Here is a 17,628-nt window from a genome sequence, read left to right on the forward strand (position 1 = left end):
TCCGCACTCCCATTGCCTGGGACCGGGCCAGCAGGAGGAGGTGCCTGTGGGAGACAGCGGCGCATGGAGCCTCCTGGGTCCCCCGCCTAGGACCCGGACCTGCTGGCTGTTTGCTGCGTGCGGTGCCAGCATAGGTGTGGGAAGTAGAGGTGCGGGGCGTGGTTTCCACGGCTACGCCCTGCCTCCCAGCCACTGGCCCTGTGCTCAGGCCTCTGCTCGTGGGGCCCGCTGGCCCCTCACCCAGGGCTCTGGTCCTGGGGCCCCAACTGCTGCCCCCAAACCCGGAGCCCTGCATCTGGCCTCACAGCTGGGGCTCTGCTCTTGGCCCCGCGCATGGGGTCCCGGCTGCTGGCCCCTGCCCAGGGCTCCGATCCTGGCCCCAGACCCGCCCCCAGCTGTGGCCTTGGCCCCCTTATCCATGTCCAGGTCCCTCTCTCCCGGAGACACAGCCCTGTTCCAAGCCTCAGGAGGGGGGGGGGGGTGTGATGGATGGGGTAAGGGGGCTGGCTTTCAGCACCCCCACTACTAAAAATGTTCCAGCACCACTGGGTGCCAGGACAAGCAGGCAGCCTGCCTTAGCGCCCCTCCCACCCCCCACTGTGCCACTGACAGGGAACTGCCCAAGGCTAGCCCGAGCCCCAACCCCCATCCCAGCCCTGAGCCCGCCCGCCAAACCCGGAGCCCCTTCCTGAACCCCAAACACCTCATCTCCAGCCCAGAGCCCAACCCTGAACCACAGCCCAGAGCCCTCACCCCCTCCTGCACCCCAACCCTCTGCCTCAACCCACAGCCCCCCCCCGCACTCCAAATCCCTCTGCTCCAGCTTAGAGCCCCCTCCTGTACCCCCAATCACTCATTCCCCTGCCCCACTCCAGAGTCTGCACCCCCAGCAGGAGTTCTCACCCCCTCCTGCACCCCAACTCCCTGTCCCAGCCCAGAGCCCCTTCCCGCACCCTGAACCTCTCATTTCTGCCCTACCCTCTGGAGCCCGCAGCCCCAGTAAGAGCCCTCCCACATCCCAGCCCAGTGAAAGTGGGGGAGAGCGAGCCACCGAGGGAGGGGGAATGTAGTGAGCGGGGGGCAGGGCCTCGTGGGAAGGGGCAGAGCTAGGGTGTTTGGTTTTGTGCGGCTAGAAAGTTGGCAACCCTAACTGCAGCAGTTCCCTTGCTCACCTATTCTACCAGTTCAGTCCCTTTTTCCTTTACTTCCCACCTACATGTTTAATTTTAGCATATAGGTTGGTGGTATCATAGTATCCTAGAGCAAATGGCAGGAATTCACAATGCCTGCTCTGCAAAGCATCTCAAATCTGTCTTCAGGAAGACCTAAAATAACTACAGTAGAACCTCAGTTACTTAACGCCAGAGTTACGAACTGACCAGTCACCCACACATCTCATTTGGAACTAGAAGTACGCAATCAAGCAGTAGAGATGGGGGGGGGGAAAGAAGCGAACACTGTACAGCACTGTGTTAAACAGAAACTACTGAAAAATACAGGAAAGGCTAAAAAGAAGATTTGACAAAGTAAGGAAACTGTGCTTGTTTCATTTAAATTAAGATGGGTAAAAGCAGTATTTTTTTCCTCCATAGTAAAGCTTCAAAGCTGTATTAAGTCAATGTTCAGTTGTAAGCTTTTGAAAGAAGAACCGTAACATTTTGTTCAGAGTTGTGAACATTTCAGAGTTATAAACGGCCTCCATTTCAGAGGTGTGTGTAACTCTGAGGTTAGCAGGAGGCTAGCAGCATTATGAGTGCAGAGTTAAGGCTGTTAGGTTGACCTTAACTGTTGAATTTGCACACTTTCCACTTTTCAGATTACTTCAAATGTTGGAAACCTTTACTTTGAATGTCCAGGCATTTAGCTGATAAGGATGTATTTCTTAATGCTCTTACTACCTTTTAACTCAGATCGACCTTTCCTTCACTTCAAAAGAAAGGATTGAGTGTAAAAGATCTGGATGACTGCTTGCCTGCCTGAAGCCTTTGAAGCTATAAGAGTCTTTCCTGGAATTCCTCATTAGGTTCTTCTGATTCAGATTCCAAAGTTGTCCTTTGGTGACAGTGATGTTGAAAGACTTCTGGCTCCTGGACTTTATTTTCTTCTGCAATACTTTGTTCTTGCCCCATTGGCAAGACTCTGATGCCTCAAGAAATTAAGACTTTCTTCATTAGGACCAGAGCCAGTGGGCACATTCATCAGCTTACACCTTCCCCCCCACCATCTGGTGCAGTCCAAATAAGGCCTTAACACTTGAGTTTAGTTTGATATCCCTTGCCTCATGGTGAATTTTAGTAACGGAAGATGCAAAAAGCGCAAACATTTAGTAACAAAACCTCCCCTTGCTTTCCATAAGCTGGAGGGAAGAGAGAAGAGGTGACATCCCTCCCCCATGGAAACCTCTCCTGACTGCTATGGAGAAACACAAGCTGGGTCTTCCTTGATCCTCTCCTGCCTAGGAGGCAGGAACCCAGTTATCAGTCTTCCTATAGGTCATAGAATCATAGGACTGGAAGGAATCTAAAGAAGTCGTCTAGTCCAGTCCCCTGCACTCATGGCAGGACTAAGTATTATAGAGCTCCCTGACAGGTGTTAACCACCAGTGGTTAACCACCCTGACGGTTAAGAAGTTTTTCCTAATGTCCAACCTAAACCTCCCTTGCTGCAATTTAAGCCCGCTGCTTCTTATCCTATCCTCCAAGGGTAAGAAAAACAATTTTTCTCCCTCCTCTTTTTAACAACCTTTTATGTACTTGAAAACTATTATCATGTCCCCCCTCAGTCTTCTCTTTCTCCAGACGAAACAAACCCAATTTTTTCAGTCTTCCCTCATAGGGTCATGTTTTCTTGACCTTTAATCATTTTTGTTGCTCTTCTCTGGACTTTTTCCAATTTGTCCACATCTTTCCTGAAATGTGGCACCCAGAACTGAACACAATACTCCAGTTGAGGCCTAATCAGCGTGGAGTAGAGTGGAAGAATTACTTCTCATGTCTGTCTTAGAACACTCCTGCAAATATATCCCAGAATGATGTTTGCTCTTTTTTTGCACACTGTTGACTCATATTTACACTGTTCACTCATATTTAGCTTGTGATCCACTATGACCCCTATATTCCTTTCCACACAACTCCTTCCTAGGCAGTCATTTCCCATTTTGTATGTGTGCAACTGATGGTTCCTTCCTAAATGGAGTACTTTGCATTTATCTTTACTGAATTTCATCCTATTTACTTCAGACCATTTCTCCAGTTTGTCCAGATCATTTTGAATTTTAATCCTATCCTCCAAAGTACTTGTAACCCCTCCCAGCTTGATATTGTTCACAAACATTATAGGTGTACTCTCTGACATTATCTAAACCATTGATGAAGATATTGAACAGAACTGGACACAGAACTGATCCCTGTGGGACTCCACTCAATATGCTTGCTCCTGTGACTACAAACTCCAGTTTTAAAGGGACCGTGACTGTTATGAGGGCACTGGGGTTGGGCATGTGCTCCAACATCTGGTGCACTGTTACAGTATTTTTAAAAATAATCTTCAGGGGGGCATGTGTGAAGGGGAATCCGTCCTGAAGAATTACATGCTGTTGTTTTTTTCGAAGAGGTCCAAAATGCTAAGGACAATCAATTTCCTTTTAAGAATCACAGTATAATGCTAACCTTAAAAATATTTCGGGACTTCAAAAGTACTTAATTGAACCAAAAGCCACATCAGATTTAAGAGGAGATGGAGGAGGAGGAGACATGGCTGTGGTGAATCACGATCAGCAGCTGGGGGCCTATGGCATTGTCCTCTGAGGTCGGCCTTCATAGAAGGGCAGGGAAGGTACAGCCACCAGGTGGCCATTAATCCCTGTAGACGGTGGTTAGTCAAGAAAGCCCCACAGGCGAGCAGAATGACTGTTTCACCCTTTGACAGGACCCCAGATCTGAGTGGGGCAAAGAGGTCTGAAGCTCCCACAGAAAAAATCAGCTTCTAGCCTCAAAAATCAAGCAGGCACCGTGGGGTGCTCTAATGCAGGGGAAACCAATATGGAGAGGCGCATAAAAGTTGAGGCAGCCTCTGACAGAGTGTCCAGTAACTCATTTGGACTGTCAAGCCCCATCTGGCTCCTCAGGGCCACTATACCTCCACAGTCACTTGTGAGGAAGTGGGAAATCTGCTCTGCAGTCAGTGTGGGAGAGTCCATCAACTTGGTGCCCTAGAGTTGATTGTACAAACAGAATAGTATGTAGGCCTTAAACAAACCCAGCAATTAAGGGCAGTCTTAAAGTTTTTAGAGGCCAATAAAATGGGAAGAATTTAAGCCACTTCCAGTTCCTCTAGTAGTTTTACTCTAACAGTAGAAGTCTGCCCTTTATCTAACCTTAATGGCATTCAATATACTATAAATGGAAGTTAATCAAATATTGTACGTGCTCTGAATAGATCTCCTGAAAAAAATGGCTGCAGCACAATAAAAGTAGATGGATGTATCAACAAGATCCTGAGTTTCTTGCTGCTCTGAATGCTCACATAGGATTTGTAAATTATTATTATTTAACTATAGAGAATGAGTTGCTTGCAACTAGTCAAGGCCATAATGCAGTTACCTGAAATTATATTGCAAAGAAAATAAACAGTTTGCATACAGAAGAATTTAGATACTTATATGACCCAACACTATATTAGCTGAACACCTCCCAGGTATTTATCTATGCTGTTGTGGAATAGAAAAGCATCGCTGCTTCCATTTTATGGATGGAGACCTTAGGCATAGAGACATTAAGTGAAGTTTGGCAGAACTAGAAGTTGACCCCAGGTCTCCTGAGTTCTATCTCAGTGCCTTAATAGTGGAACCAAAGAATAATTATTGTCCTAGGTCTTTTTTAATAGTTAGTATATCTGGAAATAGTGACAGTGCTGTGTCTGGTGATACATGAAGGAGGAGAGCCTGTCCCTGCTCTAAAGAGCGTACAATGTAAATGTGACCTTCTGGTAACAGCTGTAGACAGAATTCCAACTGACTGTATTAGGAGAGCAATTTAGTATTCTTCCTGTCTCACAAGCTGGAAAGTATTGTCCGGCAGTGTTGCTTTTGCTATGGCAAAGGGGGATAAAGATCTCATTTTCAGGGCGGAAATTAGATTTGTCTCCGGATGAAAAAGCCTGAGTCCCCTGAAGTTACAGTCTTTAAAATGGAGAAGTCATGTCTTTCTCTATAGAACCTGCATTTATCTATACACTGCCCTGGACAACTGTAGAAAACAGGGATTTGGGGCATATTTTTGAAATGTATTTCTTTCATCGCATGTTGGTTCCTTCAGTTCGGATTCTTATCAATTATAATCTTAAGTCTTTAAACAACCATTTTTAGCTGCTATAACATTAGTCCAGCCACTTGTCATTCAAACCAGTCTACCTGGCTGCTCTATCACTTGTCTGCAGTCAGGTGAAAATACGTTTAATGTTCTCTTTTTTTAGTAGTTCACACTTTATACCAGTATTCTATTGAATTGTATTTGTTACCAGCTAACCTCCATATTCAGTTTTTCTGTGTTCTTCACTCTGTAGTTCGGTCTGACTTAATTCGTGTCCATGTCCACGTCCCTGTGGCAGTGTCCTTGGGATGACTTTTTGGCCTTATGCAATTTCCAGATGTGGGGCCTGATCCAAAGCCTATTTGAGTCTCTTCATTGGTTTGAGTAGACTTGGATCAAACTTCTAAGACATTCCTGGCTGATGACATTGGGTACAATCCAACCAAACCAACTTTCACAGAATATGATTCAGTAGTGTAACCGTCAGTGACAATTAACAAAGTGTCTGTCTTTTCCCACGTTCAGTGTCAGATTGAGACATCTAGGGTATGTCTACACTACGAAATTAGGTCGAATTTATAGAAGTCGATTTTTTAGAAATCTGTTTTATATATTCGAGTGTGTGTGTCCCCACAGAAAATGCTCTAAGTGCATTAACTCGGCGGAGTGCTTCCACAGTACCGAGGCTAGAGTCGACTTCCGGAGCGTTGCACTGTGGGTAGCTATCCCACAGTTCCCGCAGTCTCCGCTGCCCATTGGAATTCTGGATTAAGATCCCAATGCCTGATCAGGCTAAAACATTGTCGCGGGTGGTTCTGGGTACATATCGTCAGGCCCCCGTTCCCTCCCTCCCTCCTTCCATGAAAGCAATGGCAGACAATCCTTTCGCGCCTTTTTTCCTGAGTTACCTGTGCAGACGCCATACCACGGCAAGCATGGAGCCTGCTCAGCTCACTATCACCATATGTCTCCTGGGTGCTGGCAGACGCGGTACTGCATTGCTACACAGCAGCAGCAACCCATTGCCTTGTGGCAGCAGACGGTGCAATAGGACTGGTAGCCGTCATCGTCATGTCCGAGGTGCTCCTGGTCACCTCTGTGAAGTCGATCAGGAGCGCCTGGGCAGACATGGGCACAGGGACTAAATTTGGAGTGACTTGATCAGGTCATTCTCTTTAGTCCTGCAGTCAGTCCTATTGAACCATCTTATGGTGAGCAGGCAGATGATACGGATTGCTAGCAGTCCTCTTGTACCATCTTCCGCCGAGCAGCCATGAGATGTGGATGGCATGCAGTCCTTCTGCACTGTCTGCTGCCAGCCAAAGATATAAAAGATAGATGGAGTGTATCAAAACAAGGAATAGATGAGATTTGTTTTGTACTCATTTGCAAACCACCCCCTGGCCCCCGTCTAGGGGACTCATTCCTCTAGGTCACACTGCAGTCACTCACAGAGAAGGTGCAGCAAGGTAAATCTAGCCATGTATCAATCAGAGGCCAGACTAACCTCCTTGTTCCAATAAGAACAATAACTTAGGTGCACCATTTCTTATTGGAACCCTCTGTGAAGTCCTGCCTGAAATACTCCTTGATGTAAAGCCACCCCCTTTGTTGATTTTAACTCCCTGTAAGCCAGCCCTGTAAGCCGTGTCGTCAGTCGCCCCTCCCTGCGTCAGAGCAACGGCAAACAATCGTGCATCTGAGTTGAGAGTGCTGTCCAGAGCAGTCACAATGCAGCACTCTGGGATAGCTCCCGGAGGCCAATACCGTCGAATTGTGTCCACAGTATCCCAAATTCGACCCGGCAAGGCCGATTTAAGCGCTAATCCACTTGTCAGGGTGGAGTAAGGAAATCGATTTTAAGAGCCCTTTAAGTCAAAATAAAGGGCTTCATCATGTGGACGGGTGCAGGTTTACATTGATTTAACGCTGCTAAATTCGACCTAAAGTCCTAGTGTAGACCAGGGCCTAGTCAGGGAGCTGTTATACACTAAGATACAGTTGCAGGCCTTGGTACTAAAGGTTGTAAAAGAGCCACAGGTCAGAACATCAGCACAGATGTTTTAATAAAAGCCATATGATTCACTTAATGCCCCCACGAGAATGTAAATATGAGGGGGAGGGTAGTTTAAAAATACTATTCAAGCCCAGAGTTTTACTAATATTTAAAACTGAAGAACATGGGAAGCTTGTCAATGACGAGAGAGAATTATCTGAGATAATGGAAACATGCAACCTTTAAACCATAGAAATCTGAAATATTGGTGATCGGAATTAGTCGTTAAATCAAGCAAAGGCAAAATTAACAAATTTTAGAAAGTTCCTAGCAGTGCTGTTTCAGGAAGGGGAAAGGCTCTGAATTCTGACTAGAAAGTTTGTACTAGATTGTATAGAAAATGTTAGTCTGAGCTATAATACACTCAAGAAGTTTAAAAAAAAAGGAAACAGGCCATTTGTTCTATGGAAGAGTATTTTTAAGATTGTGTTCGTGTCTCTTTCTTAAAATAAAGGCTGAAATTCCATGGATACTCCCTGATAACACTAAAGGATGTAATATAGAAGCAGTTAAGCCCAAAATAGAAGGAATGCAAACTTAGAAAAACCAGAGGGAATTGGGGAAGAAAGACAAATAGTTAATCTTGAGTAATCAATGTGTAGAGATAATCTAATGCATAGAGAGAAACTGTATGAAAAACAAAGCACAGGAGTAGAGAGTTCAAACATTACCATAGAGAATGTTTTCTAGAAGCCAGTCAATTTTTTGTTTGAAAAGAATGTAGCATATGTAAATTGGCCACTTGGTATCCAGAGTGGAGCAAATCAATTTTTTAAAAGTTACTGTGAATCAAATTTAGAAACTATTTTTAGTAGAAGCCATTGGCTGCATAACACATTTTACTGGGAAAATACTAATGTCTGGATCAGACTCTGGACATGCTCATCTGACGTTCTGCTATAGAAGGCTTCAATGTCTTGAGGGCTGGGAGCAAGATTTCTGAAGACATCCCTAGCCACTTAATCTCCATTCTACGGATGCTTTGCATATCAGTCAGAGCTATGGGCAGCAATGCAGGCATATATGACTTTATTAAAAGCAGATGTCCAAGCAAAGCCGCTTATGACAACATCAAAATATGTTGGAAAACGTCATGGAGAGCCAATGAAAAAGTAATGGCAGAGGCCCAGGGCAAACAGAAGGTGAAACTCTACCTTGTACAGGGCTGTGTATAGGGGAATAAAAGCCATACTTAAACCATTAGACAGTCCTTACGAAGCTGTATTGCATGCAAATCCAATAAGAGAACCAAAAGTCCAGTAGATAAATCTGATCAAAAGGAAACCGTTATGGAGAGACTTTTCTAGAACTCTCCATCACCACAAAACAGACTACGTAACTCCTGATATACCCAGAGGCTCCACTGTGTGGCAGACTCCTATGTTTTGCCAAACTTGATAGGTCTTCCAGTTTCCTTAGGATACTCTCTGTTTTTGGGTGACTTCTGAAGATTTTCTGAGTGGGTGGTTGGATCTTCTAGGAAAAGAGGAGTTCTGTTATGAACTCTGCAGGGCAACAGCATAGGCATCGATCCATACCTTTATCACTATCATAAGCTAAACTGTCAGGCCTCTATGAAGGCTTTCGTCAGAAGACAGATTCTGCATGATACAGCCAAGTAGATCTCAGATCTCTGCCTTTCTGCTCTGGGTACTGTTTTTGACATACCAAGTGACCAAACTGAACTGGGGGGTGCAGGAGAAAAATAATTTTACTTGTCGCCGTTTCTTTTCTCCTGTTTCCTACTAGTCTCTGTGTGCATCCTGTGGCTAAAATACAGAACAGTGCTAGTTGGGGTGTCTTTTAGATACACTCCTGTCTTGGAATTTGCTTTTAGCATACCTGTGACAAGGCAAAACCCCATCACAAGATAAAAGGGGTTAGGAGACAATTAGTATGGCTGCCATATGAGGAGAGATTAATAAGACTGGGACTTTTCAGCTTGGAAAATAGACGACTAAGGGGGGATATGATAGCGGTCTATAAAATCATGACTGGTGTGGAAAAAGTAAATAAGGAGGTGTTAATTTACTCTTACTCATAACACAAGAACTAGGGGTCACCAAATGAAATTTAATAGGCAGCAGGTTTAAAGCAAACAAAAGGAAGTATTTCTTCACACAGTGCACAGTCAACCTGTAGAACTCCTTGTCAGAGGATGTTGTGAAGGCCAAGACTATAGCAGGGTTCAAAAAAGAACTAGATAAGTTCATGGAGGGTAGGTCCATCAATGGCTATTAGCCAGGATGGACACGGATGGTGTCCCTAGCCTCTGTTTGCCAGAAGCTGGGAACGGGCAACGGGATGGATTATTTGATGATTGCCTGTTCTGTTCATTCCCTCTGGGGCACCTGGCATTGGCCACTGTCGGAAGACAGATACTGAGCTAGATGGACCTTTGGTCTGACCCAGTATGGCTGTTTTATGTTCTTACGTTCTAGTTACATCTATTGCACTGTGCTGTAATTAGTTGCTTCTCCACTAGAGAGGTGGGCCTAAGAGGCATCAGGTAATGGACACTTAGGATTCATCATCTGAAGGAGCTAGGTCGCCTGTGAAGGGGCCTGAGTCTGCAGGAGAACAGATCCCTCAGGGAGATTCTGTCTGAGGGGCTAGTGGTCAAATACTAGCAGTGAAAGAAGAGTCTGGAGTTACAAGAAGGGTGAGGGTAGACGAGGAAGGGTTGATTTTTGAAGAGACTTTGGGAAATAGTTTGAACTTCTGTTACCTCTGAGTTGCATACAAGCAGACTGCATACTGGGGATCACACCCTGTACGCCCATCACACCGTCACGCAAGGGGGTACACTGGTGTTGAGGTCACACCATAACAGTACCAAAGGACTGCAAAGTGAACCAGGTGGTTGATCTGTAATAAGCCTTATTATTACTTATTAATAGGTAAGAAGTCCTCCTTTTGACTTTTATTTTTCATAAATCATTGCATTAATTTCACTTTAGTGTTTAGAGAGAGTCTTTATTGTACCAAAGTTTCTCATGCTATTTCTCTGCTGTTCCCCAGTGGCCAGACTGACTTAGTTGTGTATGTAAAATCCATAGGATGCAAATAAGCATGAAGTACTGGTTGGTTTTTGGGCGATGGTAATTTTGGACTACATGCAAAGCTTATTTTTAAACATATTTTTGAAGTTATTTAAAGTGGAAAATAAACCATTAAAGGGAGAGGGAAACATGAAATAAACAGGATATTTATTTTTAACAAATGTTTTCCGAGTCATGTCGCTAAGCTAAAAGCAAGACCACGGTTGTTGACTTACTAGATATTAGAGCCTGGCTGCATTTGAGAAATGCAAGTGATACATCAAACACCAACAACTTTTAATGAAATATTAACTGTGTGTTGGTAAATTTTAAAAAACCGGTTTACTACATGTATAAGGACGAATGGTGCTGCCTTTCTATTAACCTTAGCCGGATCTTGTCAAGTTTAAAGAGATACTGTCAGTTTGTTCAGATGCCAAGAACTTTCGCAAAAAATAAATTTCAAGCCTCATCCCTCAGGTTGAAGTCTAACTATTTTGAAAGGCATCCTTTGGGAATGCTGCATAGATTTACCTTCCTTTTTATGGACAGTATGTTTTGGGGGCTGAACAGGTTGTGTCATTTACTAGTACAAACTTTTGGGTCTGTTTGATTTGACAGTGTGTTGAAAACTTACTAGATCAAGTAATTAGTTTTCTCTTCTGTATTTTCCTACCCTTATGCAGTGGGTCAATTAATTTACAAGCATACTCCTCATTAATATTCCCCAGTAAAAAAAAGTGAGACTAGTGCAGGTCCACAAGGCTCACTAATGTGCTACAGTGTCTCTGTATGAGGTGATCAGATGTCGGTTGTAGCATCGGAACCGATTGTGATTATGCTTGTTGACGTGCATGGTGACTCTTCAGTTTCAGGGACCTGATGGCCACTAGAACTATCCTTAGGATCAGTCAGTACAACTGGCCACATGCTAGACATAGAGGGTTTTTGACTCAGATTGGTGGTAAATGGGGTAGTAATTACGCCTTTGTCCAGGACTGACCTCTGCCACCTTCTGTTTGGACTCTCTTCCATGATGTGTGAAAGTCTTGTTTTGGTTGCCAGCTAAGACTGGTGAAACTAATGCATTTATGGGTGTCTCTCGAAGGGAACGCTCTTAAGGTGACAAGACTACTCTCCTTTTGCTTTCAGTAACATCTCTAAATGGTGAGACAAGTCTAGCAGTGTCAGAAATCCTCAGATTTCCTTGATTCCACTCTTGTTTCAGGCCTGGGTATAGTATGGAAATTGCACTGGTTGATCTGCTCCTTGTCAGGTATCAGCACTGATTCTCTTAGCTCTGTGAGCTGCTTCCAACGCTGCCCATGAGATCTTGGTGGAACACTATGTTCCCTACGGGGTAGGTGGAGCTGCCTTAGTGTTCTTGTGTGATCCTAAAGATTAGTGTTGGGCAAGTTGTTCCTGTGCCCAGAGGGCATGCTTACGTAGGATATTGCAAGGTTCATTCTTTCTCTCAGGGAGCATGTTATGCTAGTTGCAGATGAGTTTCCAAATGTAATTTAATGTGTTCAGGGTGGGAGGTAGCCCTACATGTTTTGGACGCTGGTATCTGACAAGTTCCCACTCTCCCTGTGTGATACTTCAGCAGTTGTGATCATGGGAGTCACTAGAGCTAGAATCCTTTCCCCTGCTCAAGAGGGGACTACTGGCAGGATGCTTTTCAGCAAGGAGTATTCAGCCCTGGAACTTTCTTCTCTTTGTAGCCCAATAGAGCCCACATCTGTAGATCTGCGGGGCATGTTGCAAGGCTTGTCTCCCATTCAAGGTCTTTTCCCGATGTGCTGGGGTAAAAGGCTTCAAGCTTGATTGTGGTGTGTTGAGCTCCTGAAATTAGACTGGGCAATTACTGCTGTTTGTATAGTGGCTGTTTTGTATAGCAACTGCCAGTAAAGAACATCTGCTATAAACACTTTCATATCTACACCTCTACCCCGATATAACATGACCCAATTTAACATGACCCGATATAACATGAATTTGGATATAACGCAGTAAAGCAGCGCTCTGGGGGGCGGGGCGGGGCCGCGCGCTCCGGCAGATTGGCGCGTCAGCGTGTCTGGCTCCGACACGCTGCTCTGAGCGGCGTGTGAAGAGTGCCGGGCCATGGCTGAGGGGTTGGATAAGGGGCAGAGGGTCTCGGGGGGCGGTCAGGGGACAGGGAGCAAAAGAGGTTGGATGGTTTGGAGGTTCTGGGGACGGGGAAGTCAGGGGATGGGAAATGGGGGCGTGGGAGTCGCGGGGGGCCTGTCAGGGGGCAGGGGTGTGGATAGGGGTCGGGGCAGTCAGGGACAGGGAGCCGGGGGCGGGGGGGTTGGATGGGTCGGGGGTTCTGAGGGGTCAGTCAGGGGGCGGGGAGTGACTAATAATAACGGAAATGTTCGAGGCCAAAGCACATTCGATATAACGTGGTTTCACCTCTAATGCGGTAAGATTTTTTGGCTCCCGAGGACCACATTATATCAGGGTAAAGGTGTATCCTCAGATAAAACTTGAAATTGCTCTGCAAGTACCTGGAGTCTAGATCCGTACTTTCTAAATATTGCAATAAATAAAACTCTTGTAAGATTATATGTAATCTCACACAGTTATTTTTGTTGTTGTTGTTACAGTGACAGCTATATTGTGCGAGTCAAAGCTGTGGTTATGACCCGAGATGACTCCAGTGGGGGATGGTTACCGCAAGAAGGAGGCGGACTCAGTAAAGTTGGCGTCTGCAAGGTCGTTTACCCAGAGGGCAGCGGAAGAAGTGGATTTCTAATCCATGGGGAAAGGCAAAAAGACAAGCTGGTAATAGAACCTAATTCAACTTTTGTCTGTTTTCTTAGGAAAGCTACCCAAAATCAACATATCTTTAGGAGTTTCAAAACCGAACAAAAAAAACTGGAAAGCAATGCCAGATTGTGCAAAGTAACCCCATCCTAATTCAAATGAACAATAAATTATCATGATCTGCTTTTTAGGTTGCCATGTTATCTCCTTGAAATAGCAATTGCATGTTGAACAGCAATATGTAAAGTCCACCTTTAATTCCTAAAACATGAAACTGACACATTTATTTTTCTAAGACCTGATAAGAATATGTGAGAAGTGAACTGAAGTGTAAAGAATTCATGAAGCCAGTCACGTTGTACTGAGTAATGCAGTGCAAGCCTTTAAAATGGCAATGAATTATTTATGCTGCATGCTATTCAAGGTAGAGTAAGAATGTGAGGACAAGTTGTCTTTTTATGAATTGACAAGCTCAGTTCCTTCCAATAGCTTTTTTTTAGAAGACTTCTTTTATTGCACAAAATAAAATGAATAAAACTTATATTCAAATATGAATTGGAAGTTTAAAAAAACAACTGTTGTTTTAATTCCCTGTTGGTTAGTTTTTCTTGTTGCTTCTAGGATACCCAGTTATAAAATGGAAAAGCTTAAAAATCCACCTCTTGCAAAGTGGTTTGGTACAGGTTTAGAATAGGTGTTTGAATAAAAGTGGACGGTATAGTGTAGATTTAAGAAGGTCTTGTTGTCAAGAGAGCTGGGATTTTTAAAGTGATTGTTTCACTTATAACTGCTTTTGACATGATTTTATATTGAACGATATTCTCTCACCAGAGTAACAGATTTATAACTTGCTTGTTTTGTGTTGGGGAGATTGTGGGGCAGGAGATTCTGGTCTGTACTAAAACAGTGACAACCCTGCCCTTCAAGTATAAATGTAACCTTACTTTTGTGCTGAAACTTTTTAGGTGGTATTGGAATGCTTTGTAAAAAAGGACTTGGTCTATACTAAAGCAAATCCTACATTTCATCACTGGAAGGTTGACAACAGGAAGTTTGGGCTCACTTTTCAAAGTCCTGCCGATGCACGAGCATTTGATAGAGGAGTGCGGAAAGCAATTGAAGACCTCAATGAAGGTACTGAAGCTTGTATCAGCATTCTGCTTGTTTCTTTGCAGAGGAGAGGTTCCAGAGACAGGACTCAAGCTAACTTGAATGCATTTCTCACATTTCTTACTGCGGTCAGCCAATTAGCCTTTAAAATAAAGTTTAGTTCTTGTTCAGCAGAAAATTAGATTAGTAGCCTCTTGGGGAGGGAAGGATTTAACTCAGGCATTTCTTCAGAGTTTCCCATCCCTATGTACCCTCATCCATCAAGACCTAGGATGAAAAGATGCATTACTTATAGCTGTGGATCTAACTATAGCTAGCAAAAGAACAAAGTACCGGTATTTCACATCTTGTCTTTTAGGTCCCTTTTCTGTACATGCAGCTAATGCTGCACTGGAAATTATTTCATGATATGTTTTTGTTGTGCTTTGTTAAATTATCGTATGAATTCCTATGTGGACTTGAATGAATCATAAGGATTTTTTCTTCGACAAAATTAATTATGTTAAATCTCAACTTAATTGGAGAACTGTAGTGCTTGAAGGCTTCATATTTTTTATCCCATCAAAAATTTTATTTTAATTAAAAAGAATGGTACATACTTTGAGGTTGTTATAAACATTTCCTTTTTGCATTATATTGCCATCAAACGAGAATCAAAATGTATCTTCAAATCAAAATTATCCTGTATTTTGTTCTCATTTCAGTGAAAAATAATTAATCAATTATTTGATACGTAGGTAGTTGTGATGCCAACGCTATCCTTTTTTTCTGAATGACTGGAATAAATATTAACAGTTGATTAAGTTTAGGATATGTTTGCAAAAAATCTAGTTCCTTATATTTTGGGATCTTTAATTTTTGAACATTTTTAGCTGTCCCATCACAAATACATGGCACTCTAACTTCTCGTCCATGCCTTATCACTCAGTTCCCTCCGTTAAAGCAGACCTTTCAGTGATGCTCCACTGAGAGGTGAGATCAAATTGTCAGTGGTCATTCATGCATTATATGCTTGACCCTGTGCCACGGAAATCCATGGGAGTAGGATTAGGCCCTATGCTTCTGAACTGTATTCCTTTTCTTGTTTGTCTCATATAAACTGTAAGCTCTTTGGGGCATTAAATGTGGTATCTTCTATAATATAATTCACACTGAATCTCAATATATTAATAATGTATATACTCTGTATTGAAGGGAAATGGTAATAAAATGGTATTTGAGGACATTTGTACATGGCAGCAACTCCTAACTGAAGATGTATTGAAGTAGAGTAGAATTCAAGATTCAAGTATAAATTTAAAGCTGTGTGGCTATTTTTTAGCTACTGTTCAAAATCAGTGCATCTGTGTTTATCACATTAACAGAACAGACTAAGCCTGATGGATGCACTCTTACTTAACTTCCAAATAGGGCTATCCAAATTAAAACCAATAACTAGTTCTCAAAGTTCTGGATTTGAGTCACTGTATCTCAGTACTGTCTATGAAATCTGGTCAAATTAGCACAACCAAGCATATGCATTTGAAGCTTCACTGCATTCAAATATTCTTATAAGCAAAACTTAATCCTTAGCTTGTTTCTTGAAGTATCAGAACTACAGAAATTCTGTTTGGTATTAGTGATGTTGTACAGCTCTGGAGTCATGGGGGCTGGGCTTTCAACCTGAATATGTATGCACATTGCTCATTAGGTGAAAATTTTGCCTTTAACTCTGCATGTCTTCATGAATACTCAACTCAGGTTAGCATGCCACAAATAAGATTAACTTCTAAAATCTTTCAGAGTTAATGTAACTCATTGTCTGCCCCAGTACAAACAACTTAATTAAAAAAAAAAGTTACTAAAAGCTCAGCACTCATAAGCAGTAAAAAAAACTGTGTGCGATGTGGGAGGGAGAGAGTTTTGGTACAATAAAGTTTGGTGATTATTCTGGCTTAATATTAAAAGCCCACATACAGAGTTTATTTTTCCCCCCCAAAATGTAGAGAATACCGCAGTGTCCCTTTTTAAATGCATAAAATGTTAAATGAGATGAAGGAAGGATTCTTGGATGAAATTTGCAAATTTCATATTAAACCCTAATAGTTACCACAAGGTTAATCAGAAGCTCCTCAAATTAATGTATTCTTCTGCCTGTTTTTGTTCTTTCTTCTGTCAGTTCTTACATGTTTTGTTTACAGGGGGGAGGTGAGAAGGAGAGAGAGAGCTCTCTGACAAATATCTTTTAAAACAAAAATTCTTCAGGGTAGGTCATTACTTCCTGAATGCTAAAGATTGACTCCCTTTCTGATTGAGCTTTTTTGTATGTTTTGTTTGTTTTAGTAAAATCAATAAGTTTTCTGACTTCAGAGGTCAGATCCTTAGCTTGATGTAATTCAGTGTAGCTCCATTGATTTACATTAGTTGGAAGATCTGGCCCTAAATGTTCATTCATTATACTTTTATCACATTTTGAAAATGAAAATACTATATGATTGTAAGTGCTTATCATTATTCTGCCGTGACCTAATAGTACGGGTAGCCATAGGAACTTTTTCTGGTTGTCACCTTTCTAACCTACTTAGCAATAGACATACTTTTCTTTTTGTTAATTTGGTACCACTTTCTCACTTCATAATTTTATTGTGTGAGTTCATCTGGAGAATGTAATGGTCCATGATAATCCCAGTGGTCAAAATCCAAATAAAATCCACCAATTTTTAATTTAAAAATATCTGATGTTTAGAAATGTCATATATTTTAATAATGTTTTTCTAGGATCTACTACTTCCTCTTCAACGATCCACAATGAGGCTGAGATTGGTGATGATGATGTCTTCACAGTAAGTAAAGTTAGTTTGAAATTGTTCTCTTTTGCACTGTGGTTCACTTGATCAATTTTGAATGGCCCTTTTTTCATCATCATGATTTTCTTTAATGTCTGTAAGTGATATTTCTCTGTTCATCTTCTGCCTTCCATGGCCCAAAAGAAGATTCAGCCTTCTAAAGTCCTCCCATTGTCATCACTGTAGTATCGCATGTAGAACAAATGTTCGTAGTGTCACAGAGCTGAGTAGATAATGCCAAAAAAATAAAATACAGGTTTTAATTTAATTTTCAAATGACTTGGCTTTGGTGGAGTTCATGTTTTGTGTTAGCTGTCTGCTAGTTTTAGAGACGTTGAGTGTTACCGGCGTGTTTCTGGAAATCAAATTTTGAAGTCATGTTTGTGGTTACTCATGAAAACTGAATTTTAAATTTGCTTGTGCAAGCATTAACGTAAGAAGTCCATCCAAGCTTATTCAAATTGGGGAGCAAACCAGATCTTGTGACTTACTGACCA

General features: G+C 42.6%; 1 protein-coding gene across 3 annotated transcripts in view; it reads left to right on the top strand.

Annotated features, from left to right (window-relative positions):
• The window catches only part of SPRED2 (sprouty related EVH1 domain containing 2), an 85,000-nt gene that overhangs the window by 41,654 nt on the left and 25,718 nt on the right, over window positions 1–17,628 (top strand). For all 3 annotated transcript variants that reach the window (XM_048842706.2, XM_048842707.2, XM_048842708.2), the window contains exons 2-4: window positions 13,037–13,214; window positions 14,162–14,330; window positions 17,064–17,128. In XM_048842706.2, coding sequence (XP_048698663.1) covers window positions 13,037–13,214; window positions 14,162–14,330; window positions 17,064–17,128 — 412 coding nt within the window. The remainder of the gene's footprint in view (window positions 1–13,036; window positions 13,215–14,161; window positions 14,331–17,063; window positions 17,129–17,628) is intronic.

This window comes from Caretta caretta, chromosome 3 (genome assembly GCF_965140235.1).
Source record: "Caretta caretta isolate rCarCar2 chromosome 3, rCarCar1.hap1, whole genome shotgun sequence".
Lineage (NCBI taxonomy): Eukaryota > Metazoa > Chordata > Testudines > Cheloniidae > Caretta > Caretta caretta.